Here is a 27,782-nt window from a genome sequence, read left to right as displayed (position 1 = left end):
GACATCTTCGTCGATGTCGAAGGCTGTGTTAAGAAACGATCAGTATTTTTTGGATACGTTATACAGCAGTGCCCTAAAGGATATTCCATAATAAGATATTCTTATACTTAGACAGAGTTTTCTTATGCAAACGAAGAATACATGATTCGTTAAGATAGATGATGCGATAAAGGCGTTCGTTGTATTTTATATATGAAATGATGAGCAAATGGATTGTAAACGAGTTATGATGATTTTCAAACTTTTGGTTGAGAGTCTGAAATTTAGGATGAGTTTTAGAAGAGTTTTCAAGATGTTGACTAGCAGGTCCTGTTCGATATATTTTGGTAGTGTCGTTGGATGTGGTAATGGTGGATAAAGCTTGGAAAGTCGTTCCCGTTCTTAGACTGAATCGTGGATAGCGTGCATCTTTCAATCACCTATTAACTTGTATAGATTTTCTTTTGATGGCAGACGCTTATCTACAAATTGTTATTTGTATGTTTGTGTTGAGTGATGGAACTGAAGATGATTTCATTGCCAGGAGGAGCTTTTTGGTACTTTTCTATGACATTGTAATTCTGAACTACAGATTTTGACAGCAGGCAGCACCAGTTAGATTCCTCTTCGGAAATGCATTTGGCCTTCCCACGTTTACTTGAAAATACTGAAATGTAGAATATGATGGCGACACACGTAAGTTTAAAAAATGTATAATACTGTGTATTACGTATGGGAAAATAGACATACGGAGTAAATGAATAGTATAGTGATCATCACGGCTACGTGTATAGGTGCACTTTAGTGCGAGTCTTTTGAAGTTAAATGGGCACGCGATGTTTACTCTAGACTTTGACAATGGTAATCTTTTTGCTCAAACTCAGTAAAAGAAGTTGCATGGAAAAGTACATTGGAGATCATGCGACATGAGGAAACCTTTAGATAGATTTGATACCGTATTTTTGAGTTTGGAAATTGCGAAAAATGGACAAAGTATTATGAGCGGATCTGGAGAAAAGGTTTTACTGAAATGCCAGGGGTAAGTAACATCAGGGTCCTACATTTTCAATTGAAACCCAGTCGGTGTGAAAATGACACGCCAGCCGTCGTTGCGTTGAAGAAAGCGGCAAAAGGGACGGATGAAGCGATGCGCTTGGATGTTGTGAATGTTCCCGTCGTCGGCGTCCGTCCGATGTTGATGGGCGCTCGCCAGTGTTGCAATTTTTCGACAGGCCTTTATGATAGCGATATTTTGCTTTTTTCATTTTCTCCGTTTTGGTTTTCCTGTCAAAGTTGCTTTTGGATCAGCAACACGGGAGCGAAATGAAATAGGTACTCATACTCGCACGCAGTGTGCTGAAAGCGAGAGCTGACAGGGCTAAATTTCCATTCAATTTTCTGTAGTTGAGTGTTTTCGCCCGTGCTAACGTATAGGGCACTCACTCTCACAAGCCACCGCTTGAGACGAATGGCCTTTCAGCATGAGTAGTGTGTGCATGATTGGGATTTGATCTTGTTGGGTCGCTCACGAATGGAGCTCTCGGACTCTGTCAGTTCTCACATCGAGGAACTGAAAACGACCGCCGCAGTCATTCATTTTCTGCTGAAAAACAGGCACTGAGACTGATATTTTGCAGGACTGGCGCTCGCTTTCAGCGTCATGTTTTGGTTTCGACGATGTTGGCCCCTGAGCAACATTGTGTTTCATAATTAAGATAGGGCTTGTTCACAAATGTCATAACGCTGGAGGGGGTGGGTGGGTGTCCTTCATGGTGTTACAGCCCAAACAAACAAAATTTTTCCCCATATAAATAGTGTTACGAAGGGGTGGGTGGGTGTCAGGAAAGCCCAATTTTGGCGTTATGAAATTTGTGAATGAACCCATACATTTTAGCACATATCTCATGTCTAAATTTGTAAATGTTGCTAACGGAGCTTATACTTGGTGACTTCTTCAACACATGCTATTGTTGAACTCTTGGTTGAACTATGCGTTTTCGTTGTGTTGTCGATTTAACATATCAGTTTCTTTTTAACATGTGTATTCGTGGAAATCAGGAGTGAATGTTTTTTTTGCAATTTGAAATGAAGGTAAGGAGTACGTTTTTTCTAGTTTCGATATATGACAGTTTTGACGAGAGCTGATATTGTACGTGACAGATTTTATTTGTTCAAAACCTTAAATATAAGTTTAGATAAAACGATCATTAAGCATGGTTATCTAAACGTGCCAAATCTTCAAGGACAAACGTCTTGAATTCCCAGCTCAATATTGCACTAGACTTTCAGATGCACAAATCTCAAGGAGGGGATTCCTAACGATAGTGTAATTTTTATTTTGTTCTTGCTCACATGTAATAAGCTTGAAATAAGAAGATCCGGTGCGTTAGTTTGGTTTTCAATAAGATTTGTGCGTTCAAAATCGTGAGTGAGTGCAAACGTCGACCATTGTGGCAGCCATCTTGGAATTCTAACGAGTCTGTCACTAAGGTTCCACGAAGTCGTGAGGTTACCAAGCGAGTCAGTGTAAAAGGAGTGGGATGATTAACTTACTTAAGTCGTGGTTTCGTTAGGAACCACGTGGAATTAGTTTTTCATTGCCACTTCAGACGTGTAGGTTGTGGTCTGATGTAGTATCACGTATAAAGTATAGGTTTGGTGATAATACAGTAAACGTTCGATGACTGCAACATTTTTACGTTTCATTTTGATGAATGCGATGCGATAACTGAAAAAATGTTGTACTTAGCGGACTTGCAGTTAAAAAGCTTTGCAATCAAAGCATTTACACAGAGCAAACGTCTACTGTATTTTTATTTGATGGGAAAGGTGAAGGGTGTTGTTATTAGAAATATGATCTTTATTAGAATAAACTACGCGTATGTCCTTGTAAGGGAAGATGGAAAAATGTGTATGGATGACATGACGTTTCGGAAGGGTCTAAGGTTTGTATTTCCGTTTTCATAAATTAAGAGATAATAGTCGAACTCTTCAGCTCATATGGAGGAGACTGAGTTTGTGTGGTTCAGATAAACGCGATTGCTACTGGCATTCAGACACTCAGTTTGTTACTAGCATGTTTTCTTCATTTAAAGAAGGGAAGGGGTGTAGGGTCCACACTATCATTAATATGCTGAGTTCGCATTAGGTGTGTAACAGTGGATTTGGATTAGTGTGATCAGGAGGTAGAATGGTTTTAGTTTAGAGTGCACTGGGCAAGAGGTCAGACGCGGATAGGTGGGATGGAAAACGTGGTGGTCCGGACGGAGGATTCATTCCGGATTAAGAACACGAACGGCTGGATCTGGACGTTGTGAGTGCGGTTGGATTAATAGAACCCTACAATTACCAGTTCATTCGAATCTCGACGGGGACTACGACAAGGTGATAGAATTTCCTGCCTACTATTCAACATCGCCTTGGAAGGTGTTATACGACGAGCCGGGCTCAACAGCCGGGGTACGATCTTCACGAAATCTGGCCAATTTGTCTGTTTTGCGGATGACATTGATATTATTGCTAGAACATTTGGAACGGTGGCAGAACTGTACACTCGCCTGAAACGCGAAGCAGCAAAGGTCGGAGTGGTGGTGAATGCGGCAAAGTACATGCTGGTAGGTGGGACTGAGCGAAACAGGACAAGCCTTGGCAGCAATGTTACGATAGACGGGGATACTTTCGAGGTGGTGAAAGAATTCGTCTACCTCGGTTCCTTGCTAACGGCTGACAATAACGTGAGCCGTGAAATACGAAGGCGCATCATCAGTGGAAGTCATGCCTACTATGGGCTCCAGAAGAAACTGCGGTCAAAAAAGATTCACCCCGCACCAAATGTACCATGTACAAGATGTTAATAAGACCGGTGGTTCTCTACGGACACGAGACATGGACAATGCTCGTGGAGTACCTGCGCAAGCACTCGGAGTTTTCGAGCGACACGTGCTAAGGATGATCTCCGGCGGTGTGCAGGAGAACGGTGTGTGGCGGCGAAGGATGAACCACGAGCTCGCTGCACTTTACGGCGAACCCAGCATCCAGAAGGTGGCTAAAACCGGAAGGATACGGTGGGCAGGGCATGTTGCAAGAATGCCGGACAACAACCCTGCAAAGTTGGTGTTTGCTAACCATCCGGTTGGTACAAGAAGGCGTGGAGCGCAAAGAGCACGATGAGCGGACCAGGTGGAGCGTGATCTGGCGAGTGTTGGGCGTGACCGACGTTGGAGAGCTGCAGCTTCAAATCGAGTATTATGGCGGCAAATTGTTGATTCAGTATCATCATGAATTTGATGTTAACTAAATAAATGAATGAATGTGTTGCAAAAAATTTGCGCATCTTTTCATTTTGACTGTTCTTTAACTTGTGTTATGAAATTTCGGTCTCGCGGGGAACAATTCGCTAGACCACCCGAGAAAGCTCAATACGGGAAATTTCGCACCAACAAATCACAAAAACTAGCCTCATATATCGTTACATTGCTTTTATTATACGCCGGTCCATATTGACCTAATCACCCCTAATGTCCCTATCTATCTCTCTGTATGACTTACAACTACAAATACATGTTTGTTTACTTGGTACTCACGGGCCCGTGGAACTCACGCTACTAGCACGGCACTGCGTCTCGCTCTGACTCTCCTCGCTCCGATGGACTGCAGCGTCGCGATGTGGAATCACCACTCGAATCTCACCGCCGCCGGCGCCGTGCTTCTCACTTCTCTCGCTGACAGGTGTCACCGACGGATGCACACCGACGCTTCTTCTCACTGCTTTCCTCGACACTAGTTTCCAACGAGAGCACAATCTTCGCCTCCTGGCACACCATTAACGATCGTGGCAAGAGCACCGTGGCGTCTCACTAACACAAGCGACCTTTCACCACCGTCTCACGTTCGCGCACTGGACACCCTCATGACCGAATGGATGAGCTCTTCGCCTTTTGCTCTGCGGGCACTTCTCTCACGGCGTCGCCCCCTTCCTAAACACTACGGGCTCTTCTCAACGCCGTCGTCCCTCACGTCAATACGGTGGGCTTTTCCTCTCCGCTCTTCCGCGCACTGTGGGCTTTTCTTCACGCCGTCGCTCTGCTTGAGTGGTCTCCACCGAATAATACGCACAAACCCGGTCGATTCAAAAGACGCACTGGTAGACAAACCGTTCTGCTCTGCGCGACCGAGAGCGTCGCTACCACCAGACTGGAATATCGCTTGATGGGTGTTATGTGATGGTGAGGCCCGGTGGACTTCTCCCGTCAGTGATCGTACGCACACACTTGCGCCGGTGCGATCTCGGCCAGCTCGCCGATGGTAAGATGCACTGTGAAAAATGAACAACGCAAAAGAGCCCCGTCAGAGGGGCTCTTCTTTTGTCTTTCGGATGGATTTAGACCTTTCGTATCTGCACGTGTCTTCCCACGTGGATAGTTGAATCTGCCTTTCAATGCGACCTGAATAATTCCTGCGATGAACAATTGATTCTGCAATCAATTCCGCACGTGTTCACGCACTTGGACGGTCGTCGTGTGGCTACGGGTCTGTTGCAAGAAAATGGTCCGATCTGTTTCCGATCCGCTTGCGTTGCTGACGGGAACGTCTGTGTTGAGCCGATGGGTGGATACTCAGATCTCCAGATGCAACCGCTCCCGTCCACGAAGTGCTATCGAATGCCCGCCAAGTTACCGTGTGATCGTTCTTCCTGCTGTTGTTTCTATAGTTGGCTATAGTGTTCCAGTGCGTTTTGGGTTTCCTGCTATATTTGCGTTTTCTGAAGCGTCGAGCGAGGGGTATTGCTGTTTTGCGAGTCGAGACTTGTGCACGCTTGGCTTATTCTACTTAGAGATATTCTATAGGTTTCATACTAGTTGCATCGCTAAGGTTTATTTTTGCCTATTGAACCTTTATCACACCTAATAATAAGCTAACGTAACACTTGTAACAAAGAAGATGCAATGAAGTAACAAGTAATGTCAGTAGCTTTTGTGGTGTGTTTAGTAGCAATTCTCTCACAGAACGTTTGGTGTATTATGTGAGGTGATTAGTTAATACTTCCCTAAGACCATCGGAATCGCCCCTGAAATACCTTTGCCACATCCCCGAAACACTGTGAAGCCTTCTTAGATCCCTTGAAACTCCCTGAAACATCCTGAAACCTCTGAAATCTTCCTGAAACCCCATACTCCCTGAAATGACCATGAAATTTTGCTGACGCTTGCTGGAAGCCCTATGAATCTTCCAGAGAACCCATGAAACGCTCTTGAAACCTCCCGAAACCATATTTGCAAAACTCTTTTGTTAACCACTCCCCACATAAAAAAGTATTGTTTTTAGTACCTTTATAGAAAAAAAGTTCTCTTTTATCAAGCTAGAGATTTCTTACAGCCGTTTGTCCTTTTGGGGCTTTTATTGCCCCAAAGGTAAAACCTTCGTAAAAGGTCTCCATTAGTAGTGGGCCTTCTTTTCGTTATCTTTTCTCTTCTGTTTGGTCAAATGCAGCATGATGAGCATTGAACGGTTATGTATTGTACAGGTGATGTGATTGTCTGTGCATTCCTTGTTTTGATTTTTTTTTGTGAGATCTCGTAAAATTTGTTTGCATCAGTTCTCACACAATAAATAAAACTGATTTCAAATAACTAGAAAATCTAGAGACAACGACCATCCACTAGTGGTCAACAAAGATTAAAAAATAATCCCATCAGTCACGGATGTTCAGGCACTGACCCAATCATGTTGTGCTTCGGCCATGAATACCCAATTAGCTACATCTAATGGAGTTATGAAATAAAAAAGATATAAACAAAACTCACTACCAAATACTAATCAAACCACCAATTACAAGCATAGCGAAAGTTTTCCAACTGGACTGTGTTGTTATCCGCACCTCTGGGCCTCTGGCATGACCGTGCAGTGCCAGTGGCAGCATTGAAATAACCGGAGAGACCTTCGACGAAAAAAAAAATATTGAAGAGTAAGCTCGGGAAAATTAGTTTCATTTTCGAGTGCGGATGATTTCTTTTTTTTTCCTTCCACTGGTCGCGCTCCGCGCGGGCAAGGTTAATTCCGGTGGCTAATCTGCCAGCCGGTTCCCTTTCCGTTCTCTGGATGACCTGATAGTCCGAAGGAAGGTAGTGAATGGAGGTTTTGCCTGGGTAATAGTTTTTCTCGCGGTTTGTTGGCTGTGGTTTTAGTGAATAGATTATGAGGGTTTTTGGTTCACTGGGTTTCTCGGTAAATTTGGCGACCGGTTTCGGTCGGTCAGGTGGAAGATCCGAACGGGTAATGAGCGTTCTTATCAGATCATTAGGTATGCGAAAATTTAGATGCTGGTGGAATAATGTTGCGGAGGACTAGCTGGATGGTGCTCTAGCTTGCTTGATCATACATTTTATGGATTTGTAGCCGGAAAGAGGGAGCAGTGTTTTTTGGTCTATGGATGAGATTGGGATAGTGAATACCGGTGAGGTCGAAAATGTGATAAAGAGTTTTTCTTTACTCTTGCGATGGATTTAGGTGGTCATATTCAGTAAAGACTAGTTGGAGCTCCTATTATGCGAAATGTAAGATAAGTGCTTATATAATTAGTGAAAGGGTATCTTGCCTTTAGTACCAATTCCTATTCTAGCAAAACTAATTAACAAAATCCAGTGGGGCAGTGGTAGTATCGAAGCAGCTCTTCGTTGTTTTCAACAGATTGTCTAGATAAGTATGATGATTTTTTATGCAAAATTCTGTATAAGGGTCTGATAAAATTATTATTTTCTAATGCTTTAAATTTTTGTCTTCCACAAGACAATCCGTTTCAGTTTTTCTAGTAATACAGCCATTCCGTACAAAATCTCCGGTTGTTGTGGGTTCGTAGCTCTTCGAAAATAATTAGACCCGTATTATTTTATTTTGTCATTAGGGTGACCAATTTTAAGATAAGGTGGTTCAAAATATCAAAGTTTTTAAAAACTAATTTTCTTTTTTTTAAAGCTATTGAATTCTAGTTTTCAGGAAAAATGCGGTGAATGGGCTAAATTGTGTTTCTATGCAAAAAATATGTTGACTGTTGACTGTACTAGCTGCTCTAAAATTGCCTAAAATTTTAAATTCTCGCAAAACTATGCCTTGTACTGCTTTTTTGAGGGATTTCTGGTCTTTTTGGTATCCACACATTTATAAGGATTCAAAATATGTATAATCAAATTTGAAAAAAAAAAAAATGTCGTGGCGTGGGAAAATTTGGCCTTATATTTTCAAAAAAATTAGGGCACTTAGGTCAATTAGGTCGCCAAAGGTCATTAATCCGAAAATTTTACCTCAATGTAACTGTGATATCATTGCGATAACATGAAGTTTAATGCTTTAATAACTAGGGTCAATCATTACTTTTATCAAATGTATGCCGAAAATTTTCTGCAGATCTTTTGAAAGTAGATTTTTTTGAGTAGATATTTTATTTGATTTTTTTCTAATTTCAGTCCTATACATTCATCACTCTATTGAAAAATCTCATCCATTCAACATGTATTTGGTCAATTGTGTTCGACTCTTCGATGTTTATCACAAATTTAGATGCCAATCCCCAAGTAACACAACTTGTTGCATAATTGTTATAAATTCTCTTATAATACTTATTCAGTAGTATTTTTCTTGTTATATCGACATTAAACCAAGCACTTATAAACTCAAAACAGCGCAAAAAATGGCGGCTTATAAAACATCTTACAAGTTATATAAGATGTATTCTAATACATAAATAGTACTAATAATATCGTCCGCGGTACATTATTAGTTGTAATTTAGTTGTTTGCCAACACATAAAACTTGCAAAAAGCTTAAATTATGCAATCCCAATTTTTGGTTGGAATTAAGCTGCTTGTAAGCAATTTAACTTTCAGACGACATTTATACTTCATATTATATATATGCTCATATTCAGATATATGACAACGATATAACTTGCAGAAAATATTTGTATAACAAACTAAAAAATAAATCAATGCGAAGCAGATGAACTGGCAGAAAACACAAAAAAACAAATTCAATTTGTCAAACTGTGCTAAAAAAATATACAGATGGCCGGTTCGAAAATGATGTCTATGTGATGGATAAACGTTAAATTTTTTAAACTATTCAGATAAGAAATTCTGAAACAGCTTTCAGTCAGTGGAGGTAGTGATATTTTACCTGCGCTTTAAGTTTTATGGTGGAACATTTCTTTTTACGTCTCCATAAATCAAGCGCCTCTCAGCCGAATTTAAAATGTAACATGACTCTACTGAATAATAATGCCTAATCAAGACATATTTCAAAACCACGTGAAAAAGCAATATGGCAGCTTGCTAGAGCTCACAGTGCAGTTCAAATTTATTGAAACAACTTAAAAAAATCAATTGTACCTCCGACTTGAATTATCATAATGTCCATGCCAAAAAGAGATAAGAATATTAGAATATTAATAAAATAGCAATAACTATTTTCTTTTCAAGAACATTCGGCAAATCAAGGGAAATAGTAATGATAATTTGTTTCAGATTTTCATTTAAGTAATGACTTGTATTCATATGTATTACCGGCACTGTAAACTGCATGGTAATTCCTAACAGAAAATCCAACAATCAATTGTTGAGAGATTTCAAATTACGTTTATAACACGTCTTGGTAGCATATTTTCAACATACGCACATCAAATGTTTTTTGTTTGTTTTATGGTAATAATTCAAACACTAAAATAACTATATTATAACTAATTCTCTAGTAAGGCAAACTCTGCCAAATGTCAAATTATTATTGTCATTTGTTTTTGTTTTGTTTATGACCCTCGGGATTCATAAGTACATTACGTGATTATCGGCAATTTTCCCGGTCTGTGCGGCCGAAACAATCCTCTATAAACCGGATTCCGGGAGTGTTTCATGAAATCCATGTGATGGCAGATAATAGTGAAGACAGTGTCCCAGTGCAGTTCACATCCGCTGGCGGTATATTTTGCACAGCTTACAGCTGTTATCAGAGCTAACAGTTGTAAAGTGCAAGAGTCTCACCAGGAAGCTGAGGAATTCATTGTATGATGCAGATTGCAACAAGAAGGTACGCTATAGTTTTCAGATCACGGAGTTCTGAGGATTTATACTTGAGCATCACGGGTTAGGTTCGGTCTACCGTTTTGGCCTTGCGGGTGAAGCGTGATGTTTAGCGCATCCGATGTAATGGATGTGGATGCTATCTGAAATTGATATTTATTGTGAAACTTTATATACTTATGGGATCAATATCATGTCGAACTGCGTCATTTGTGAGATGATTGATTAATAATCTCATTTTCAAAAATACTTGAAAACAAAAATCAAAAATAAAAAGTAAGTAGTGCGTCGCTAGAAAGTAAACACTGATTGCCTTCACGATTACCTCGTGTTTTGATGCTGTATTATTGTTATTTAATTGTATAATCAGTGCATTTTAAACATAATAATACCGATGAAAGGAAAACAATTTATTTTTTATGCTTGTAATTAGTCAACATAATTGGAGCATGATAAGAACTAAAGATGTTTTGTGAAACGCATATATAACGCTTATGAAACATATTTTGAAATTTATATTTTTGAAGATGTTTTCTGTGTTACTTGGGTCTTAATCATTGTATTCGAATAAGTGGGACTGAATTAGATGCTTTTTCCACAGCGTATAAAAAACTGAAAATTTTCAACAAGCCGAGAAAAAATGTTTCCCCTTCCGACCCCTTCAGACGTTCTTCCATAAAACTTCCCTATAATCCTCAACAATGATTAACTGGCGAATTTTGCTGCGACCGTTTGCGACCAGATTGGTGGTAGTCACTTGAGTGTAGTACCTTCAATTTACTCAAAAACTAATAAATAACTCCCGCATTACATTGCAGGGAGCATTTTTTCCCAACTTTTACCCTCTTTATTATTACATTATGTGTGTTTCACTGATCCTGAGCAGTTTTGACTACCGTTTTTTTTTATTCCTGTTCGGGTTTGTCACTGCGACCAGTTTTTAGATCTATTGTGTCATTACCCGTATCCTTAGTGTAGTGCATGTCGCATTACTCAATTGCCATTGAGGGGCAATAAAGTATCGATTTTGATACAGTTTTTGTTTTATTTTCTTAGAAAACAAAACAAGAATACTGATATTGGCCATGCATCGAAAACCTAGCATCACCCTTGTTTTACTGCTAAATTCTCCCCAGTAGGAAGTTTAGGACCCGGGTTTTAACATTAGCAGCAATATCATTCCAATAATGGAACATGTGTTCAGTAATAAGGATTCTAGAATGTTCCTTGCGTACTAGCACTTTCCAGTCTTCGAAGAGTTAGTACATACATGGATCCCTAACTCAATTTGATTTCCTTTGCATTGAGTTTAGCCTCAGATGGTGAGGTTTTTAACTATATGCAAAGTAAAGTTGGTAAACTCAGTTTTATTCAAAAACTGGAAGTCACCAAAACACCAGTAGTAAGGACTAAATACTATTATTTCTTGAATTACCAGAACACATATTCCAAAATTGAAAAATAGGACGACACTAGATTTCGGTTTGGTAGATCTATCACCGCAACGCAACCCAAAAAGGCGATCTACCCACGCTACGGGCTCCGTTAAAGATCGAGCATCTTTTAAACCCCCTCAACCATTCATCCCTCAGCACGGGTCGCCTGACACCTTGGATTGGGGTTACCTGTTTGGTGGACTTTTACCCCCGGAACAGGTGGTCCGTAGTGCTATTCTAAGCCGGCAGCTACACGGGCATGACTACCGTTGACAGCCTAAACTAATTTTAGTATATCCATATCAGTTGGTAACCAAAACTGCAAAATAATGAATTTCGGTTCCGTAAGGTAAAAAACTTGATTGAGCCCATTTTTAGTAAACAATACAAAAACGCATTTGGAATGCAAATGGGCTTGATTTCTATTGCAAAATGTTACAATGGGTTACAATATATAAACTACGTGTTTTATTGTGACCATTGAAACCTATCATATGTTAATAGTATTAACCATGCAATGAATAGTAATATTTTATCCAGGTGGGAACAATGAACGCCCTGGTGATGATGTGTATGTATGTATCAAATTTAGCGGTTTCATCATAAAACTCGAGAAAATCATATTTATGGCCGCCCTCATATAGGGCTGGAACCACTGTGAACTGGTTCAAAAGTTATGATTTTATGAAAAAAAATAGTTTTTAAAAATTTAGATTTTTGGGACCACCCTATCTGAAAATTGGTCACCCTATTTTCGAATAACTATGAACCCACAAAGTTTCACTACAATCGGAGTTGCACTAAATCGATTTTCTATGGAATGGCTGTATAAGTAAAATTATATTTTTATGAGATATCGATAGAAAACATAAGGTTACTTGATTCATTAAATTATTTGTGAATTTGTGATGTTCTAGAACCAAAATAATATAAGATTCAACTGTTCAGATTCTTCGGATAACAAATTTAATTGTAACATGTATTGAAGTAGATTTTTTAGTTCGTGTTTAAAGAATTACTTTCAGAAAAACAATAGTCATAATTATGTGAAATTCCAATGTACTCGAAAAATTCAAAACTGATTGATGCATCACTCATTTCAATGGATTCGGCTGACAGGTTTACCAATGCCTCATTTCAGAATGATGAACAAAATATAAGGGAGATTTTGAGAATCGAAGAACATTTTAAGAAATATGGACCAGGGATCATTCAAATATGACGTCCATCGTTTAGGGAGGAGGGGGCCTGAGAAAGTGTGACGCTTCATGTATTAGGTATACAAAAAAGCTTGATAGACGGGGAGGGGGTGGGTCTAAGAATCCTGGAAAATGATGGACGTCATATTTGAATCACCCCCAAGCCTACTGTCCATGTATTGCTTTGTAAGCTTGTCGAGAATTCCTCCAGGAATTCTTTCAGAAATTCCTCCATAGTTTTTCCTTGAGATTTCTTCAGGAGTTTCTCAAGAAATTTTTCAAAATAAATGTTGGGAACTAGTCTATCTTATTCTTCATGTTTTTTTCTCAGGTATGCTTGTAAAAATTATTTCAGGAATTTTTAGGATATCCCTTCAAAAATTGCTTCAGACATTTGTACATGCTTTAGCTATTTCTGAAGAAATTCTTCCAGGGATTCCATTAACATTCTCCCTAGCAATTTTTCTTACGGATTCTCCAGGAATTCTTCAAGGAAATTCTTGTTGGAATCCCTCTTAAGATTTCTTTACAAAAATTACGTTCCCGCTGATTTTTCAACAATTTCTTGCAGGAATAAATCTAGAAATTTCAACAGGAGCTCCTTCATAAATCTCTACAGGAGTTCCTTCGCAGATTGCTTTAGAGATTCTTGCAGGAATTCCTTCAGATTGATGTTCCAGGAATTCTATGAAAAAATCTTGCTGAAATTTTCCCAAAGGTTCTTTCAGGTGTTTTTCCAAACTATATCCTAGGATACCATCACGAATTATTTCAGAAATTTCCACAGGTATTTGTTCTAAAATTCCCTCTCGAATAATTCCTTGGCATTTCTCCAGAAATTCCTCTAGACAGTTCTCAAGAGATTCTTCCAGAAGTTCCTCCAGAGCTTTCTCCAATAGTTCCTCCACATATTCCTCCAAGGACTACTTTATCAAGCCAGTTTTTCTTTATTCAGACCCTTCATCAAGAACTCTTTCTGACATTTTACCGGTAATCCTTGAGGAGTTTTTTTCCACAGCTATTTTCTTTGGCAGTTTTCAAGAAATAATTCTAGGAATACCCGGAGAGGGTTCTTCAGTTCATACAGGTGTTCGTAAATAAAATTGATATTCTTCAGAGATTTCCTCAGTGATTCCTTAAAGAAATCCTCCAGGAAATTGGTGTTCGAACATTTCAGCCAGATTTCTCTCATTGTCTAAAGAAATTATACAAGAAATATTTCGAAGCCTTTCTCCTGTGGTATCTCCATGAAGTTTTTCAGGGATCGCTTAATAAATTTCACCAGGGATTCTATCAGGTACTCCTCAAGTGTTTTCGTTAGAAATATCTCCAGACCAAAAATCTCCTACACCAGAAATTTCTTAAGAAATTTCTCCAGCAATTTAATAAGCAATTCCTTTGGAATTTCCCGATTCCTCCAAAAGTTTCTTCGGAGATTACTTCAGAAATTGCTCCCAAGATTCTAGTCCAGAAATCAATCCAGAACATTTTCCAAAAATTTCTTCTAAGAATTTGTTTAGGGATTCCTTCAGAAAACCATAAGAAGATTCCTTAAGAAATTTTATAATTCTTCCAGCTATTTTTCGTGCAATTTTTGGAAAAACTGCCTTGAAAATCTATGTGCGAAACTTTGAAGGAATCTCAGTAGATATTTCTAACAGGAATTTCTCAAGGAATCCCTTGAGGAACTCTTGGTGGAACTTCGGCAGGACTCTAAAAAGTGAATTTTATGACAAAAAATCTGGGGAAAAACTCTAGAACAAATCTTAATAATACTGTGAGAGACTCTAGAGATATTTCTGAATAAATCCCTTAAAAAAATCTCATTAGAAATTTCTTCAAAACAAATTCTGAATGAATACCAGTGCAGTGGCAACTTCTTGGAAAACGCTTGGTGGAACTCCAAGATGATTTATTAAAAACACAAAAAGAGATCCCAGAGAAAATCCTCCAACAGAGTACCTGGAGGATTTTCTTTAGAAAAATTGAAGGAAACCGAAAAATCGCTTCGAAAATTTTCAATGGAAATGATGTAGCGGTTTCTAGGAAATATGTGAGATGATTCCATATTCTGAATTTGGATGCCAAACTGAGCCGAAATACACCGGGACCGGGAAAATATTTAAAAATCAGTTTGAAGTTTGTATGGGAGCGACAAATCTCTTCGAAATTGATTTCAAGTACCAAAATAAAGTTCAAAAATCTGAAAAAGAAATCATAGTAGCTCAGAAAAAAGTGGTTTTTCGTATAAGACTGTTAAGATGACTGCCACATTATCATATATTTCAAGAGGTTTGAGGTACGTTCCAGAGGGTTTCAGGAACGTACCAGGGATTTTCGTAGGGTTACAAAGGAGTTCCAGAGGGGTTGAAAGGGTTAAAAGGGTTCTCAGGGGTGTTTGAAGACATTCCAGGGGCGTTTAAGAGAGTCAAGAGGGTCCCAGGAGTGATTCAGGGGTTTTCAAGAGAGTTCCAGGAGCTTTCAAAGACGTTCAAATGTGTTTCAGAGCGTCTCAGAGTGTCATGAGGCTTCAGGGAGTTTTAGTTTTAGGTCCCACTGATGTTCCAGGGAGTCTCGGAGGTTTAATGGGCGTGGTTTTTCAGGGGATTTCAGTGGCATTCCAGAGGCCCAAGTAACAATGGTAGCTGAACAGTGAGCGTCAAAGCTAAACAATGGTTGGTTAATGGTGCCAATATCTGAAAGAGACGGAAGCTGAATATCTAGTTAAAAAGTAGCTTGTCGAGTTCACAAAGTATGTTTTGTTCAGCCTATTATCGTATGCTGAATATGATACTCTATAGAAGATTATCCAACTTCTCTATATCCATTTATCCAGCTTAACTGCAATATTGAAAGTTATGCACTAGGTCTCTTTTGTTCAGTGTTTATGGTAATAACAAACCATCAGTGAAAAAGTTGTGCGGATCATAATAATTCACAAAAATGGATTGTAGATTTAAAATAACATTCGAAAGGAATGGTGCTTATTACCACAATTAGATGATTTTCCGATGATATGGATGGCTCTGCTGAAAGTAGTTATTGGTGTATTTGATTTAATCCTTAAATGATTGTCAGTTTATTACCAGGGTTGATAATCAAAGCGTGGTTCAAAAAATCATTTTTGCTCCACACCGCTTATTCGATTCCTAACCAGATTATATGCCTTCTCACAAAATTTGAGCTCATTTGGTTGAAAACTGGGACAGCACAAGCCCGTCAAAGTTTGTATGGGAATTACTATGGTAAAACGATGTTTTTCATTCAATCGATCGTAGCATTTCCACAAGTGCCCTATTGAATTAGTCGACCCTTGGTAATACTAGACTACTCTATCAGGATTGTATGTCATTCCCCAGAAACCCATTCCCCAGAACGACATTCCCCAGAATGGAATTCCCCAGAATGACCCAATCCCTAGAAATCCATTCCCCAGAATGGGACATTCCCCAGAAAATTATTCCCCAGAATGGGACATTCCCCAGAAAAATATGTGAATCAAAAGTTCCATGGGAATTCTGGTGAATTGTTTGTTTTTAAAGCTCAAGGTGATTTAGCCGAACTCCAGCGGAAGACCAGAACACTTTAGCGTGGTGTCAATCACCCTTCCATCAAGGAAAATAAAAAATCGTAGAATGAGATAACTTTCAAATGGAAATGGTTTTCATATAATGATACCTTCTTTAGAGTATCTCAAAATTCATGTAATGAATATTGAGTTAAAATCAAAAATGCGGCAACCTTACTTAAAGAAGGTTGTATTTCTATAATAGTGGTAACTAATGACAGTCATTTTATCATTCAATTTTGAATAACATTCAATAAAAGAAAATCTCAATTCCAAAATATCCCAAAAGAATAGCCTGTTGATTAAAAAAGGCAAATTTCAGATGAAAAAAGTCGGCCATTCTATTGGACGCACCTCGGAATGACTGTTTCAGCAGTACGTTAACTTGTAGAGTTCCACATTTTTGCATGAAGTTTAATTATATACCAGTGTTATGAAATATAAAAAGGAAAGATGGTAACTCATTAGGACAAAGGACACTAGACTGCAAATATGTTGTTTGGACCTATTGGAGACAAAACAGCGAATTTTTAGAAAAACCAAAACATATAGATAGAAAATTTAACTGTATATTCGCCAAACTACTGTGGTTTCGTTATATATTCACCTTAAGACATTTACAAAAAAAAAGGAGAATAGGGTTTACTCGACGCAATTTCGTGTTGACCTGTTTTACCGTATTACCCCGCTAATACAACACCGACTGTTGTCGAATAAGTGGGATAAGCTTTTAATTCGACAAACTGGTCACCCTACACCATCTTGCTCATTGAAATTTGACAACTCTATTTTTGTTTTGTTTTGATTTCCGGATTTGTTATGAAACATAATTTCAACAGATATTGCGGTGGTACGAAAGAAAAGTTCTAGTTCTTTCTACGATTGTATCCATCCTCAGTTCATTCCGGTTGGTCTCCAGGCGCCCAGCCAACACGAAGTCGCATATGATGTAGAATAGGATGCTAAAGTGGAGGCCATATGCGTACATGCTTCCATTTACCTGCGTGTAAAGAGTACGCATATCGCCTCCACTTTTGCATCCTATTCAACATCATATGCGATCGTGTGCTGGCTGGGCGGTTTGGGTGTCGAATATCACCAACTCAGAACTTCTGAAATTATCGGCTGCAAGAGAAGCTGCTGTGAGTGCGAGTATTAGCACAATATCAAACTGTTTTGCATTAACAGTGTACATCGCTATGACATTTGAATTCTTTTTAATTTGACATTTGTCGAATAAGCGGGGTACGAATTAAAAAGTGTCGTATTAAAACGTGTCGAACCAGTGGGGTAAGACGGTAGTGTGATTTGAGTTAGCGTCAAAATGATACTCACTAACCTGAATCCAGCAAAAAATAATGTTTTTTGCATTTCTCGCTCAACAGATGGCGGTAGTGTATCATGCACAGTGTGTCGCCGAGTACGAAAAAAAAAGCTAGAGTCAGTCATCTTTTTCTTTCTAACCATGTATTATAATAGTGCAACTAGAAAGAACAGCCTTTGATGATAAGAAGGAACAATCTCTTATATAAAGTTGAGCAGTTTGGCCGCCAAAGAGCTCTCCAACAAATCAACTAGAAAGAACAGCCAATTTCAAAAAGAAGGGATAATCTCAGATGAAGTCAGCAGCTACTATTACAAGCCACCGATCAGTTAAGTGATGGTATATGTAGCCAAACACTAGTGCAACTACAAGCTTAGTACTGCTCAACCTACCGTATCAGAGTTACTCAAATTTTGTCCCGAATCCAATTTGAAAATATAAATAGAATCGATTCTGGGGAATGTCCTATTCTGGGGAATGGCTTTCTGGGAAATGTCCCATTCTGGGGAATGGGATTCTGGGGAATGGCATTCTGGGGAACGGCATTCTGGGGAATGGGATTCTGGGAAATGACCTACAACCCTCTATCAGCTACAACTTTGCCGAAGACCGCATTCAAATCGGACGCCTCATTAATTAGTTATCGATTTGTATCCAACTGGGCAAACTTTAGCTATGATCCTCCAGCTTCCCAGCAGGCAACATTGCTGCATATGGCGCCAAAGATAGCACTCTGAAATCATGGCTACTATGTTCCACAGCAGAATGCAGTGATGCCCACCGAATTGTTTAACCATCATGAGCAAAGATTTCGATTCTGGATAAAAATCGGTAACTAATTAATGAGGCGTCCGATTTGAATGCGGTCTTCGGCAAAGTTGTAGCTGATAGAGGTGCCTACGATTACCAAGGGTCGACTAACCCACTAGGGCACTTGGGGAAATGCTTCGGTTGATTAAATGAAAAACATCGTTTTCCCATAGTAATTCGAATACAAACTTTGACGGGCTTGTGCAGTCTCAATTTTCAACCAAATGAGCTCAAATTTTGTGAGAAGGCATGTAATCTGGTTAGGAATCGAATAAGCAGTGTGGAGCAAAAACGATTTTTTGAACCACGCTAATAATCATGCCATTGAAACTGGCTCCGGGATTTGTTTCGCAGCTTCTTTGGTTTGGATTTTTCAGTGTGACCGGACATTTCTGCCGCCTCAGCTTCCGTTTCTGCGAATGCCCTGAAGGCCTTTCATTTAAGTCTGCAGGGAATTTTGTACCATTTTGAGCACGGGGCTGATAACACTAGTTTACAAAATAAAACGAAAGTCGTGAACTTCTGTCAACGACCAGAATTTTAGAAGCACAATTTTGCACTGATTTCGAAATCGTGCTTCGAAAAATTTTAAGCAGAACAGTTTTTGCGCTTTAGCTCAATATCGAGTTATAAGGAATTTCCTTAAATTCAAATATTTTGCGTCAACAAATTTTAAATCTTTTTCCATAAATTAAAAGCTGAATATAATACCATTCGATTAGAATTTCTAAAAATATATGAAGAAATGTATTTTTTTTTCGATAAAAATAAAACATTTAAAAAATTCTTTCTCAACGGTTTTTTGACATATCATATGTAGGCGAATTACAGTAAAAAATCAGTTCAATCGGAGCATTGATTACGAAGAATGAGATGTGTGAAGTTAGAGATTTTGCTTGAAAATAGAACAAAAATCGATTTCAAATCATCAACCTTGTATGGAAAGTAGAAAAAAAATCCGCTCTACTGTAATTTTTTTCCTTCGTGTTTTCGAACTCAGGGTATGATTCTACACCAAAAACGATCATCAGCTTACCGAGTTCAAAAATTCTGTAAGCTAGTGTAACCGGTCTTTGATGAGCGTTACGACATTTTTGTCTGGCCACATCAAAACGTTTCCGTTGACCCAACGTTGAGGCACGATAGAGATAAGGATTTTTCCAGATTCTACCGTTTCGACAACGGCGAAACTACTAGCGCTAGTAGCTAGCTAGGGTTCTCTAAAAATAGATACTAGACCTACTTGTTATCCACGCCGTAGAATATTAATTATAAATGTTTACCTGTGTTTCTGTTCATTTTCCTTGACTCCAGTGGTATTCAACGATCACTGAACCGAGGAGCACTAGACTGTAAATAAAACAATGATGTTGACAGCTAATCCATGCATTCGTAGCCATCACTTACATACGCAACATTTTTTTTGAAACGCTTCCAGCACAAAAAAAAACCTGAAACAGCCTGGAACACTTCTGAAAATCCCCTGCAACATCCTTGAAATCTCCTCAACCCATCTCATGCATTTGAAAAGCTACCAACAAATTATTTTAGTCATTTGTTTAAGACGACTTCAGTCAAACAGAACTCTCTTCAAATAAGAAGCTGGGCACAAAACACGAAAAACCCTGAAAAACTCCATCAGACTTTAGGATGAGTTATTTTTATTCGTGGATTTCTGATTTAATTTTAATTTAATTTTCAACTTAAGGAGAAACTGGAAGCATTTACTCATTTTTTCGGTTTTTGATTTTTTATTAAATAACGAAGCAATATTTTCAAAATCGGTTTTTGTGCACATGTAGAGTATGGATCAAGGTATCTTCTGAATTTTTTTGAGGTGGAAAATGTTTTCCATTTTTGTAGAAACCATTTTTTCGTGATATTTTGTCCAAAAATGGTTTCTGCAAAAACGAAAAACATTTTCCACTACTAAAAAATTCAGAAGATACCTTGATCTAAATATACTCTACATGTGCACGAAAACCGATTTTGAAAATATTGCTTCGTTATTTAAGAAAAAAATCAAAAACCAAAAAGTGAGGGAATGCTTCCAGTTTCGCCTTAAGGCTAATTCTTCACACTAGGATGAGCTAGCCTTAATACGCTTTCAACATTAAGGTTCAAGACTTAATTATCTTCTCGTACAAAATGGAATGTATGGGCATTCAAATTGAAGAAAATCTGATGTCATTACTTCTTCTACTTCCTTTGTAACTCTTCGTTTCTGCTGGAACTTGGCCTGCCTCAATTCAACTGAGAGTTCTTTGAGCACTTCCTGTAGTTATTAATTAAAGGGTTTTCTTTGTCTGTCATTGCATTTGTATATAGTGAGGCAAGCACTATGCTCAGGGAAGTCGAGAAAAGTTCCCGATCGGAATAGGAACCCGCCGTCTCCGGATTGGCGATCGGAAGCCGATCGAATGAAGACCCGTATATTTACTTAAAGGATATCAATATGCAAACAATCCAACATTTTTGCAGCCTTACAACTACAGCTCAGCATTTTTCAGGACTCCACTAGAGAGTTTCCTAATTACACCAATAATGCCAATTTCATTCAAACTAGGACAATCTATTTGGATTACCTGAGTTTACCCTTTATCGTCGATGTTGTATGCAAAAAATAGCCACCATTTAGCAAAACACCTTCAGCCATCAGAACCCTATTGCGAAAATATGAACCGCTTTCAACAGTAAAACTAACCATTGTCCACCTAACAATATTCCTGTTCTCGTTTTTTTTTTCTCCTCAGCTCGTGGTCGGGCAAAGTATGAGATAACAGTCCGTCTGGCCAACTCGTCGCACTTCGAGTTGAACGAAAATGGAGAACGTCAACTGAACGAGAATAGTGCTGCATTGCTGGAGAAGCAGGTAAGTCTAGTTGAAGCTTAAAGACCAAAGGATTTTCGTTTTTATATGGAACAAAGAGTTATTTCTTGGAAAGAAAATTACAGCTTTATCGATACAGTATCCCCATTCACCACAATATTAATTAAAAAGGATTAGGAATTATATAAATATGAACTACTCTATTAATCTTCAAAGGATATTCTGAGTGAGATTACTTCTCTCCTCGTCGTCCCGTCCATCCGGGGACAGCGATTGGCTCAACCGGTGGGGAGCATTGGCAATTGAGTTCAGCACCCGTCTGACGTTGCTGTTTCGATCGCCCCAAGAATTAGTCCGATGACCACCACTTCCACCGGATTCGCGAATCGTCGGCATTGGACCCACCGAGCCGGTATTTCTGCCCTGGGCGTCCTTCCTGCGGATGGAACTGGGCAGCCGGAACGAGCGGGACATGGGTCGCAAACGTTGCATCATGGAGCCACGGTTGGTGTTGGTGGATGACGAATCTTGCGATTCCAGCAGGGATGTGACCAATTTTTCCAGAAGCTTCAAATCGGCTGTATTTTTCGAGTTTCGGATAGAGCTGGAACTTTGCGAGAGGCCACTGTTGCTGTTGCGGGACCCGGATCCGGACAGTCCGAAAAGACGCTCCGCAATCTGGAATGAAAATGGTGCTTTTGTTATTGTGATTTCTGAAAAGTGCTGGAACATATTAAGAAAATTTCTTATTTAAAACATTTGAAGGCTTAATTTAATGGTCAGAGTGAAAGTGAGCATTGGCGTTGTTCCCGCGGATACGTTGCGGAGGGATTGAAAATACATAGGAGACTTCATCTTCAACGATTTATTTGATACTGATTCTATTCAGTTAGAGGTAGCCTATTTATAGGAAACTCTTCCCTATCAAACAACCTCTAGGTAGAACTGCATACAATATAAATATCTATATGTAATCTATTGTGTGAATGTGGCTGACCTTTTAAAACTGCTAGACCTTTATAACACAATAACAATACCTATCAAGAACAATAGCGATGAAATAAAAACACCCCAGAAGCTTGCTTATGGCCTCGACACTCCGCCCACCAATTTGGGAACAAATTTGAAGTCATTGATCGTAGAGGGTGACGATGATGATGCTGCTTCAGAGTCTGCCGCCCACCTTGATCGATCGGTTTGGTTTAGTTGCCGACAGATGCAGGTAGCAAGTAGTGCGATGAGTATATGTTTCGTGGATCCCGAAGGTAGTAGTTATTTGTTGTGATTGCATCGCGACGTCGATGTTCGTAGTTATACCAGCACAAGGGCAGTAGTTGGCATCAGCTTTGACGATTAGACGATGTCGACATGGATGAAAGCACAGTTCCGAGCGACGAACTGTAGAATGATGAAATCGCTCGATGGAAGAAAGAGAGACGCAGCCCGAACTCAAAGGCAATGACTCCGAGCAATGAATGATTACGATCGGGTAGCCGCTTTGACGATGGTGCTGATGCGTGCGATGTGATATGTCGGCCAACGAATTGTTGCGCCCGATGAAACAACTTCGGTGTGGGAAACATCTCGAAGGCAATGGCTTCGAACAACAGATTGTTGCCAGCCGCTTGGACGATGCGAAGAACTTCCATCGCGAAGGCAAAGGCTAGCGACAACGGACTGCAGTTATCTAAGTAGCCGCTTCGACGATGGATGAGAAAAGCGATGTGATTCTTGATCCCGAAGACAGAAACTACGAGCAACGGATTGTTGCGTATGTTGTAGTTGCTTCGGCAATGGAACAGATGAGCGAGCATTTCGGCGGTTGGGCCGAATCCATGGCTTCGGACGACGGATTGTCGTGCTCGACTCGAACCTGCTTGGCGATGGTGATGAGATGATGAGATGAATCGAATTCTCGGAGGCAAGCGTTTCGGGCAACGGACTGTTGCGCACAGCGAAACGGCTCCGAAGAATAGGCGAAGACGCGAAACGAACAGTAGAAAATGTGGAGCATGTACGTATTGCTGCTCTATGAGAGAAAATAAACTTGTTCCGAAGGCAATAACTGCATTTTGCGCGCAGTCGCTTCGGTGATGGGATACGTGTTGATGAGATGCTGAGGAGCGTGATGGAGACTTCCATAGTGTCTACAACAACGATGCGCTACTAACGGCTTGTCGTGTGGAGTAGTCGATGTGGGACGATGGTGGATGTTCTACGAAGTTGGTTGTAGAAGGGCCACTGAAGATCGATGCCAGGTGGAACAACTGCATGGTGGATCGAGCTTGGCCGTCACACGTAACACTTGCACTGCTCGAACTTCACTTGACACTACTACTTTCACTGGGATGCTAGTTTAAGACTAGCATCCTGTCTACAGCGCCAAACTGTTCCCGCGGATACGTTGCGGAGGGATTGAAAATACATAGGAGACTTCCTCTTCAACGATTTATTTGATACTGATTCTATTCAGTTAGAGGTAGCCTATTTATAGGAAACTCTTCCCTATCAAACAACCTCTAGGTAGAATTGCATACAATATAAATATCTATAATCTACTAGCCTAGCTACTAGCTGTACCCGGCAAACTTTGTCTTGCCTACTGCGTTTTTTGAGCCCCTAGCCAAGCGCCCAAGTCCCCGTTCAAAATGTATGAAAACCCCATTTTCAAAAACTCTCAATTTTCCCATGTTTAAGGCCTCATAAACCTTCCTTGGGTGAAAACTAACAGAACAAAACTTAGACGACCCAAATCGGACCACCCGTTCGCAAGTTATGCGCGGTCCCACGTATGCCACTGCATTTTTATATAACACCCCAGATGCTTGCTTATGGCCTCGACAGGCGTAGCTACGATTTTTTTTCTGGAGGGGGCACAGGAGGGTCCTGACTTGAGATAACTTTTAAGCAACATGGGCGCCCGATATAGGCATTGCAGTTCTGAGGATTAAAAATGACTGGTTTAGATTTGTTTCTAGTTTCGTAAACTTGGTATATGAGTATAAACAATTCGTCCATGATTGTTTCCATAGCTTGCTGCAGTGATTCCATCATGATTTCCCCAAAAGATCCCTTCAACAATTAATCTGGGGATTCCATCACACATTTCTTCAGGGATTTGTCCTGGGATATCTTTAAAGGTTCTTCCAGTGATTGTTCAATTTCGTTTTCAAGATTTCCTCCAGGAACTTCTCCGAAGGTCCTTTAACCTTCATTTTGCATCACGTTGGGAACAGCTCGATGGCGTTGTGTACGGTTTGGGTAGAAAATGACCCTTTTGCCGAAGGAGGGTTAAGATATGTCTACCTGTATTCCTTCAAAGATTTCTTCATGGATTTCTTTATTAATTCCTTCCAAAATTCCGCTAAAGATTGCTCCATAGATCCATCTGGAAATATTCGAAGTATTTCTGCAGGAATATCTTCCAGAAACTCTTTCGGAAAATTTTACTAGAGTTTTTTTCAAGAACTAATCCTGGAATTTCTTTAAGAGCCAGTTCGCGAGAGCAGCAACCCCTTCTTGTATCGATGTGCTCCGATTGAGCTGAAATTTTCAGGGTATGGTTTTCCATATAAAAGATGATATCTGGCCGATTTTCAGATTTTTTGTTAGGGGGAAATGGGGTAAAATAGCCCTCGAAGATTTTATGTCTAAAAATAGGTAAAATCACTAAAGTCGCAATAACTTCTGCAAAAGTTAACGGATTCAGCTGAAATTTTGCATGGACACTCTACTCCTATGGCACTTCCATTTAAGCCAAGCGTTGGATATTCTTTGATATTTAATTTGAAGAAATAGGTTATTTTCATATTTTTTTTGACGATTTTCAGGGCGCCTGTTTTCGTACCAACAGAACTAGGATGAAAAACTGAGTACTACGTTTTGAAGGTTTACCCAAGAGCTTTCATTTGATATGTAACCCAGATGCGCCAACTTAAAAACTTTCAAAAAAAAATTTTTTTTCTCGGGGTATGCATTTTACCCCATATTTATAGCTGTCTAAAGAAGTGTTGTCGCAAATTATGACGTTATTTAATTTTCAAGGGTTTTTTTCCTCAATATTAATTCAACAGAAAAATGATGACTAAGAAATGCAATTGGTGTTTTTTTTTTCATTTGGGGAAAGTAGGGTAAAACGGACTAACTCAACCTCTTTTCGAAATAACGTTGCTACGATGTTCTCTGATTGGACTTGAAGTTTCAGAGTTCTTTATTCTATTCAAGAATAGATGCTTTATCACATATAATTTTTTTTCTTGAGAGGATAACGGGGTAAAACAATTCTCAGAAAAAAAAATGTTGAAAATAATCAAAATTTCAAAACCTACAAATGCTTTGGTAAAACTTGGCGAAATTTCATGAAATTAGAAAAAAATTCTTAATTTTTATTGCTTACTAAAATGAGCAAGTCTGACAACATTTTGACGTCGAGAAGTGTCACAAACTAGCACGTGGTGTGTGATTCACCGGATTCTTTCTCGATTTTTCTTTTGACATGCATCTCCGGTTCAATTTTCTCTCTTTTTTTTCTTGTAAAAGTTGCAGCAGTGCACAATGGTCCACGAAAAAGATTTACGTGGAAAGATACATTCAGCGCCCTCAAATGATTTTTTGGATAAATATGGTCTTCCACAAAGTTGTTCCCAAAAATCAGGCCCTCTTTTCAATGTACATAAAAATTAGGGTGGTCCATATTTTCGAAGGAATTGGGAACCAATACCAATTTTATGTAGCTTTGAATTTGACCAATCTAGAGATGTTTTTCTGAATAAGCTTAGGGTGGTTCAAGAAAAACCGGTTTTCTGGCGTTAACTTTTTCAGTTTCGATTTTTCATCAAAGTCGCCCAAGAAACACTTGTAGAGCATTTGAAGACGCGTCGTTTCATACGCTGAAATGGTCTTTATCTCTTTTGGTTCAATAGTTACAGGTGTTTTTTCCTAAAAAAAACATTTTTTTTTGAAAAGGTGATATGACCGATTGGTGTGTGGAAAATACTTGAAAAGTGCCTATTTTTTCTAGAAAATCATCAATATATTTTGAACGGAATGACGAAGCATTCCCAGCGCACGAAAATGTGCGTTATTTTTGAGTTCTAAAAATGGTTCTTAGTCAACTTTGACGTGAAATTTGAAACAAAAAAGATAAAGATAAAGGGTGACGCTAGAACAAATCGTTTTATTGCTTTATCTTTTTTGTTTAAAATTTCTCGTCTAAGTCTCGTGAGAACCACTTTTACAGCTTCCAAAAAAGCGCATTTTCGTTCACTGAGAATGTTGCTAAGTCATTCCGTTCAAAAATTATTGATGATTATCTAGGAAAAATGAGCACTTTTCAAGTATTTTTCACTTGAGTTACAAAAAAAAAACACTCTTCTAATTTTTTGATATGTTTTATAACAACGTTTCTTTATTTGAATGCGGGCAAAAGATAATTTTTATGATTGGCCCAACCCGTCTTAACACTTTTTCAAAAACCTATGCTCTACAAGTGTTTCTTGGGTGACTTTGATGGAAAATCGAAACTGAAACAGTTAGAACAGAACAGAAACAGAAAACCGATTTTTCTTGAACCACCCTAAGCTTATTCAGAAAAATATCTCTAGATTGGTCAATTTCAAAGCTACATAAAAAGCGTCTTCAGGAAACTTGCTCAAAATTGATAGATCTATAACTTTCCCGAAGAACGTATACAGTTATTCATGCAATTAAAAAAGTTTGGTTCCCAATTTCGTTGAAAATATGGGCCACCCTAAATTGAACCGGAGATGCATGTCAAAAGAAAAATCGAGAAAGAATCCGGTGAATCACACACCACGTGCTAGTCTGTGACATTTCTCGACGTCAAAATGTTGTTAGACTTGCTCATTTGAGTAAGCAATAAAAATTAAGAATTTTTTTCTAATTTCATGAAATTTCGCCAAGTTTTACCAAAGAATTTGTAAGTTTTAAAATTTTGATTATTTTTTTTAACATTTTTTTTCTGAGAATTGTTTAACCCCGTTATCCTCTCAAAAAAAAAAAATATGTGATAAAGCATCTATTCTTGAATAGAATAAAGAGCTCTGAATCTTCAAGTCCGATCAGAGAACATTGTAGCAACGTTATTTCGAAAAGAGGTTGAGTTAGTCCGTTTTACCCTACTTTCCCCAAATGAAAAAAAAACAATAATTGCATTTCTTAGTCATCATTTTTCTGTTGAACTAATATTGAGGAAAACCCTTGAAAATTAAATAACGTTGTCATAATTTGCGACAACACTTCTTTAGACAGCTAAAAATATGGGGTAAAACGCATACCCCGAGAAAAAAAAAATTTCGAAAGTTTTTAAGTTGGCGCATCTGGGTTACATATCAAATGAAAGCTCTTGGGTAAACCTTCAAAACGTAGTACTCAGTTTTTCATCCTAGTTCTGTTGGTACGAATACAGGCGCCCTGAAAATCGTCAAAAAAATTATGAAAATAATTTATTTCTTCAAATTAAATATCAAAGAATATCCAACGCTTGGCTTAAATGGAAGTGCCATAGGAGTAGAGTGTCCATGCAAAATATCAGCTGAATCCGTTAACTTTTG

At 38.9% G+C, this 27,782-nt stretch overlaps 2 protein-coding genes across 13 annotated transcripts in view; one reads left to right on the top strand and one right to left on the bottom strand.

Annotated features, from left to right (window-relative positions):
* Positions 1–27,782, top strand: part of LOC109418248 (uncharacterized) — a 755,006-nt gene that overhangs the window by 200,849 nt on the left and 526,375 nt on the right. Inside the window, exon 5 of the mRNA XM_062850749.1 lies at positions 21,134–21,252. Coding sequence (XP_062706733.1) covers positions 21,134–21,252 — 119 coding nt within the window. The remainder of the gene's footprint in view (positions 1–21,133; positions 21,253–27,782) is intronic.
* Positions 21,308–27,782, bottom strand: part of LOC109621307 (uncharacterized) — a 155,261-nt gene continuing 148,786 nt past the window's right edge. For all 12 annotated transcript variants that reach the window (XM_062850751.1, XM_062850750.1, XM_062850752.1 and 9 more), the window contains exon 13: positions 21,308–21,888. In XM_062850751.1, coding sequence (XP_062706735.1) covers positions 21,421–21,888 — 468 coding nt within the window. In that variant the 3' untranslated portion in view covers positions 21,308–21,420. The remainder of the gene's footprint in view (positions 21,889–27,782) is intronic.

Source organism: Aedes albopictus, chromosome 2 (genome assembly GCF_035046485.1).
Source record: "Aedes albopictus strain Foshan chromosome 2, AalbF5, whole genome shotgun sequence".
NCBI lineage: Eukaryota > Metazoa > Arthropoda > Insecta > Diptera > Culicidae > Aedes > Aedes albopictus.
The sequence above is the reverse complement of the archived record's forward strand: the minus strand, read 5'-3'. Positions and strand labels throughout refer to the sequence as shown.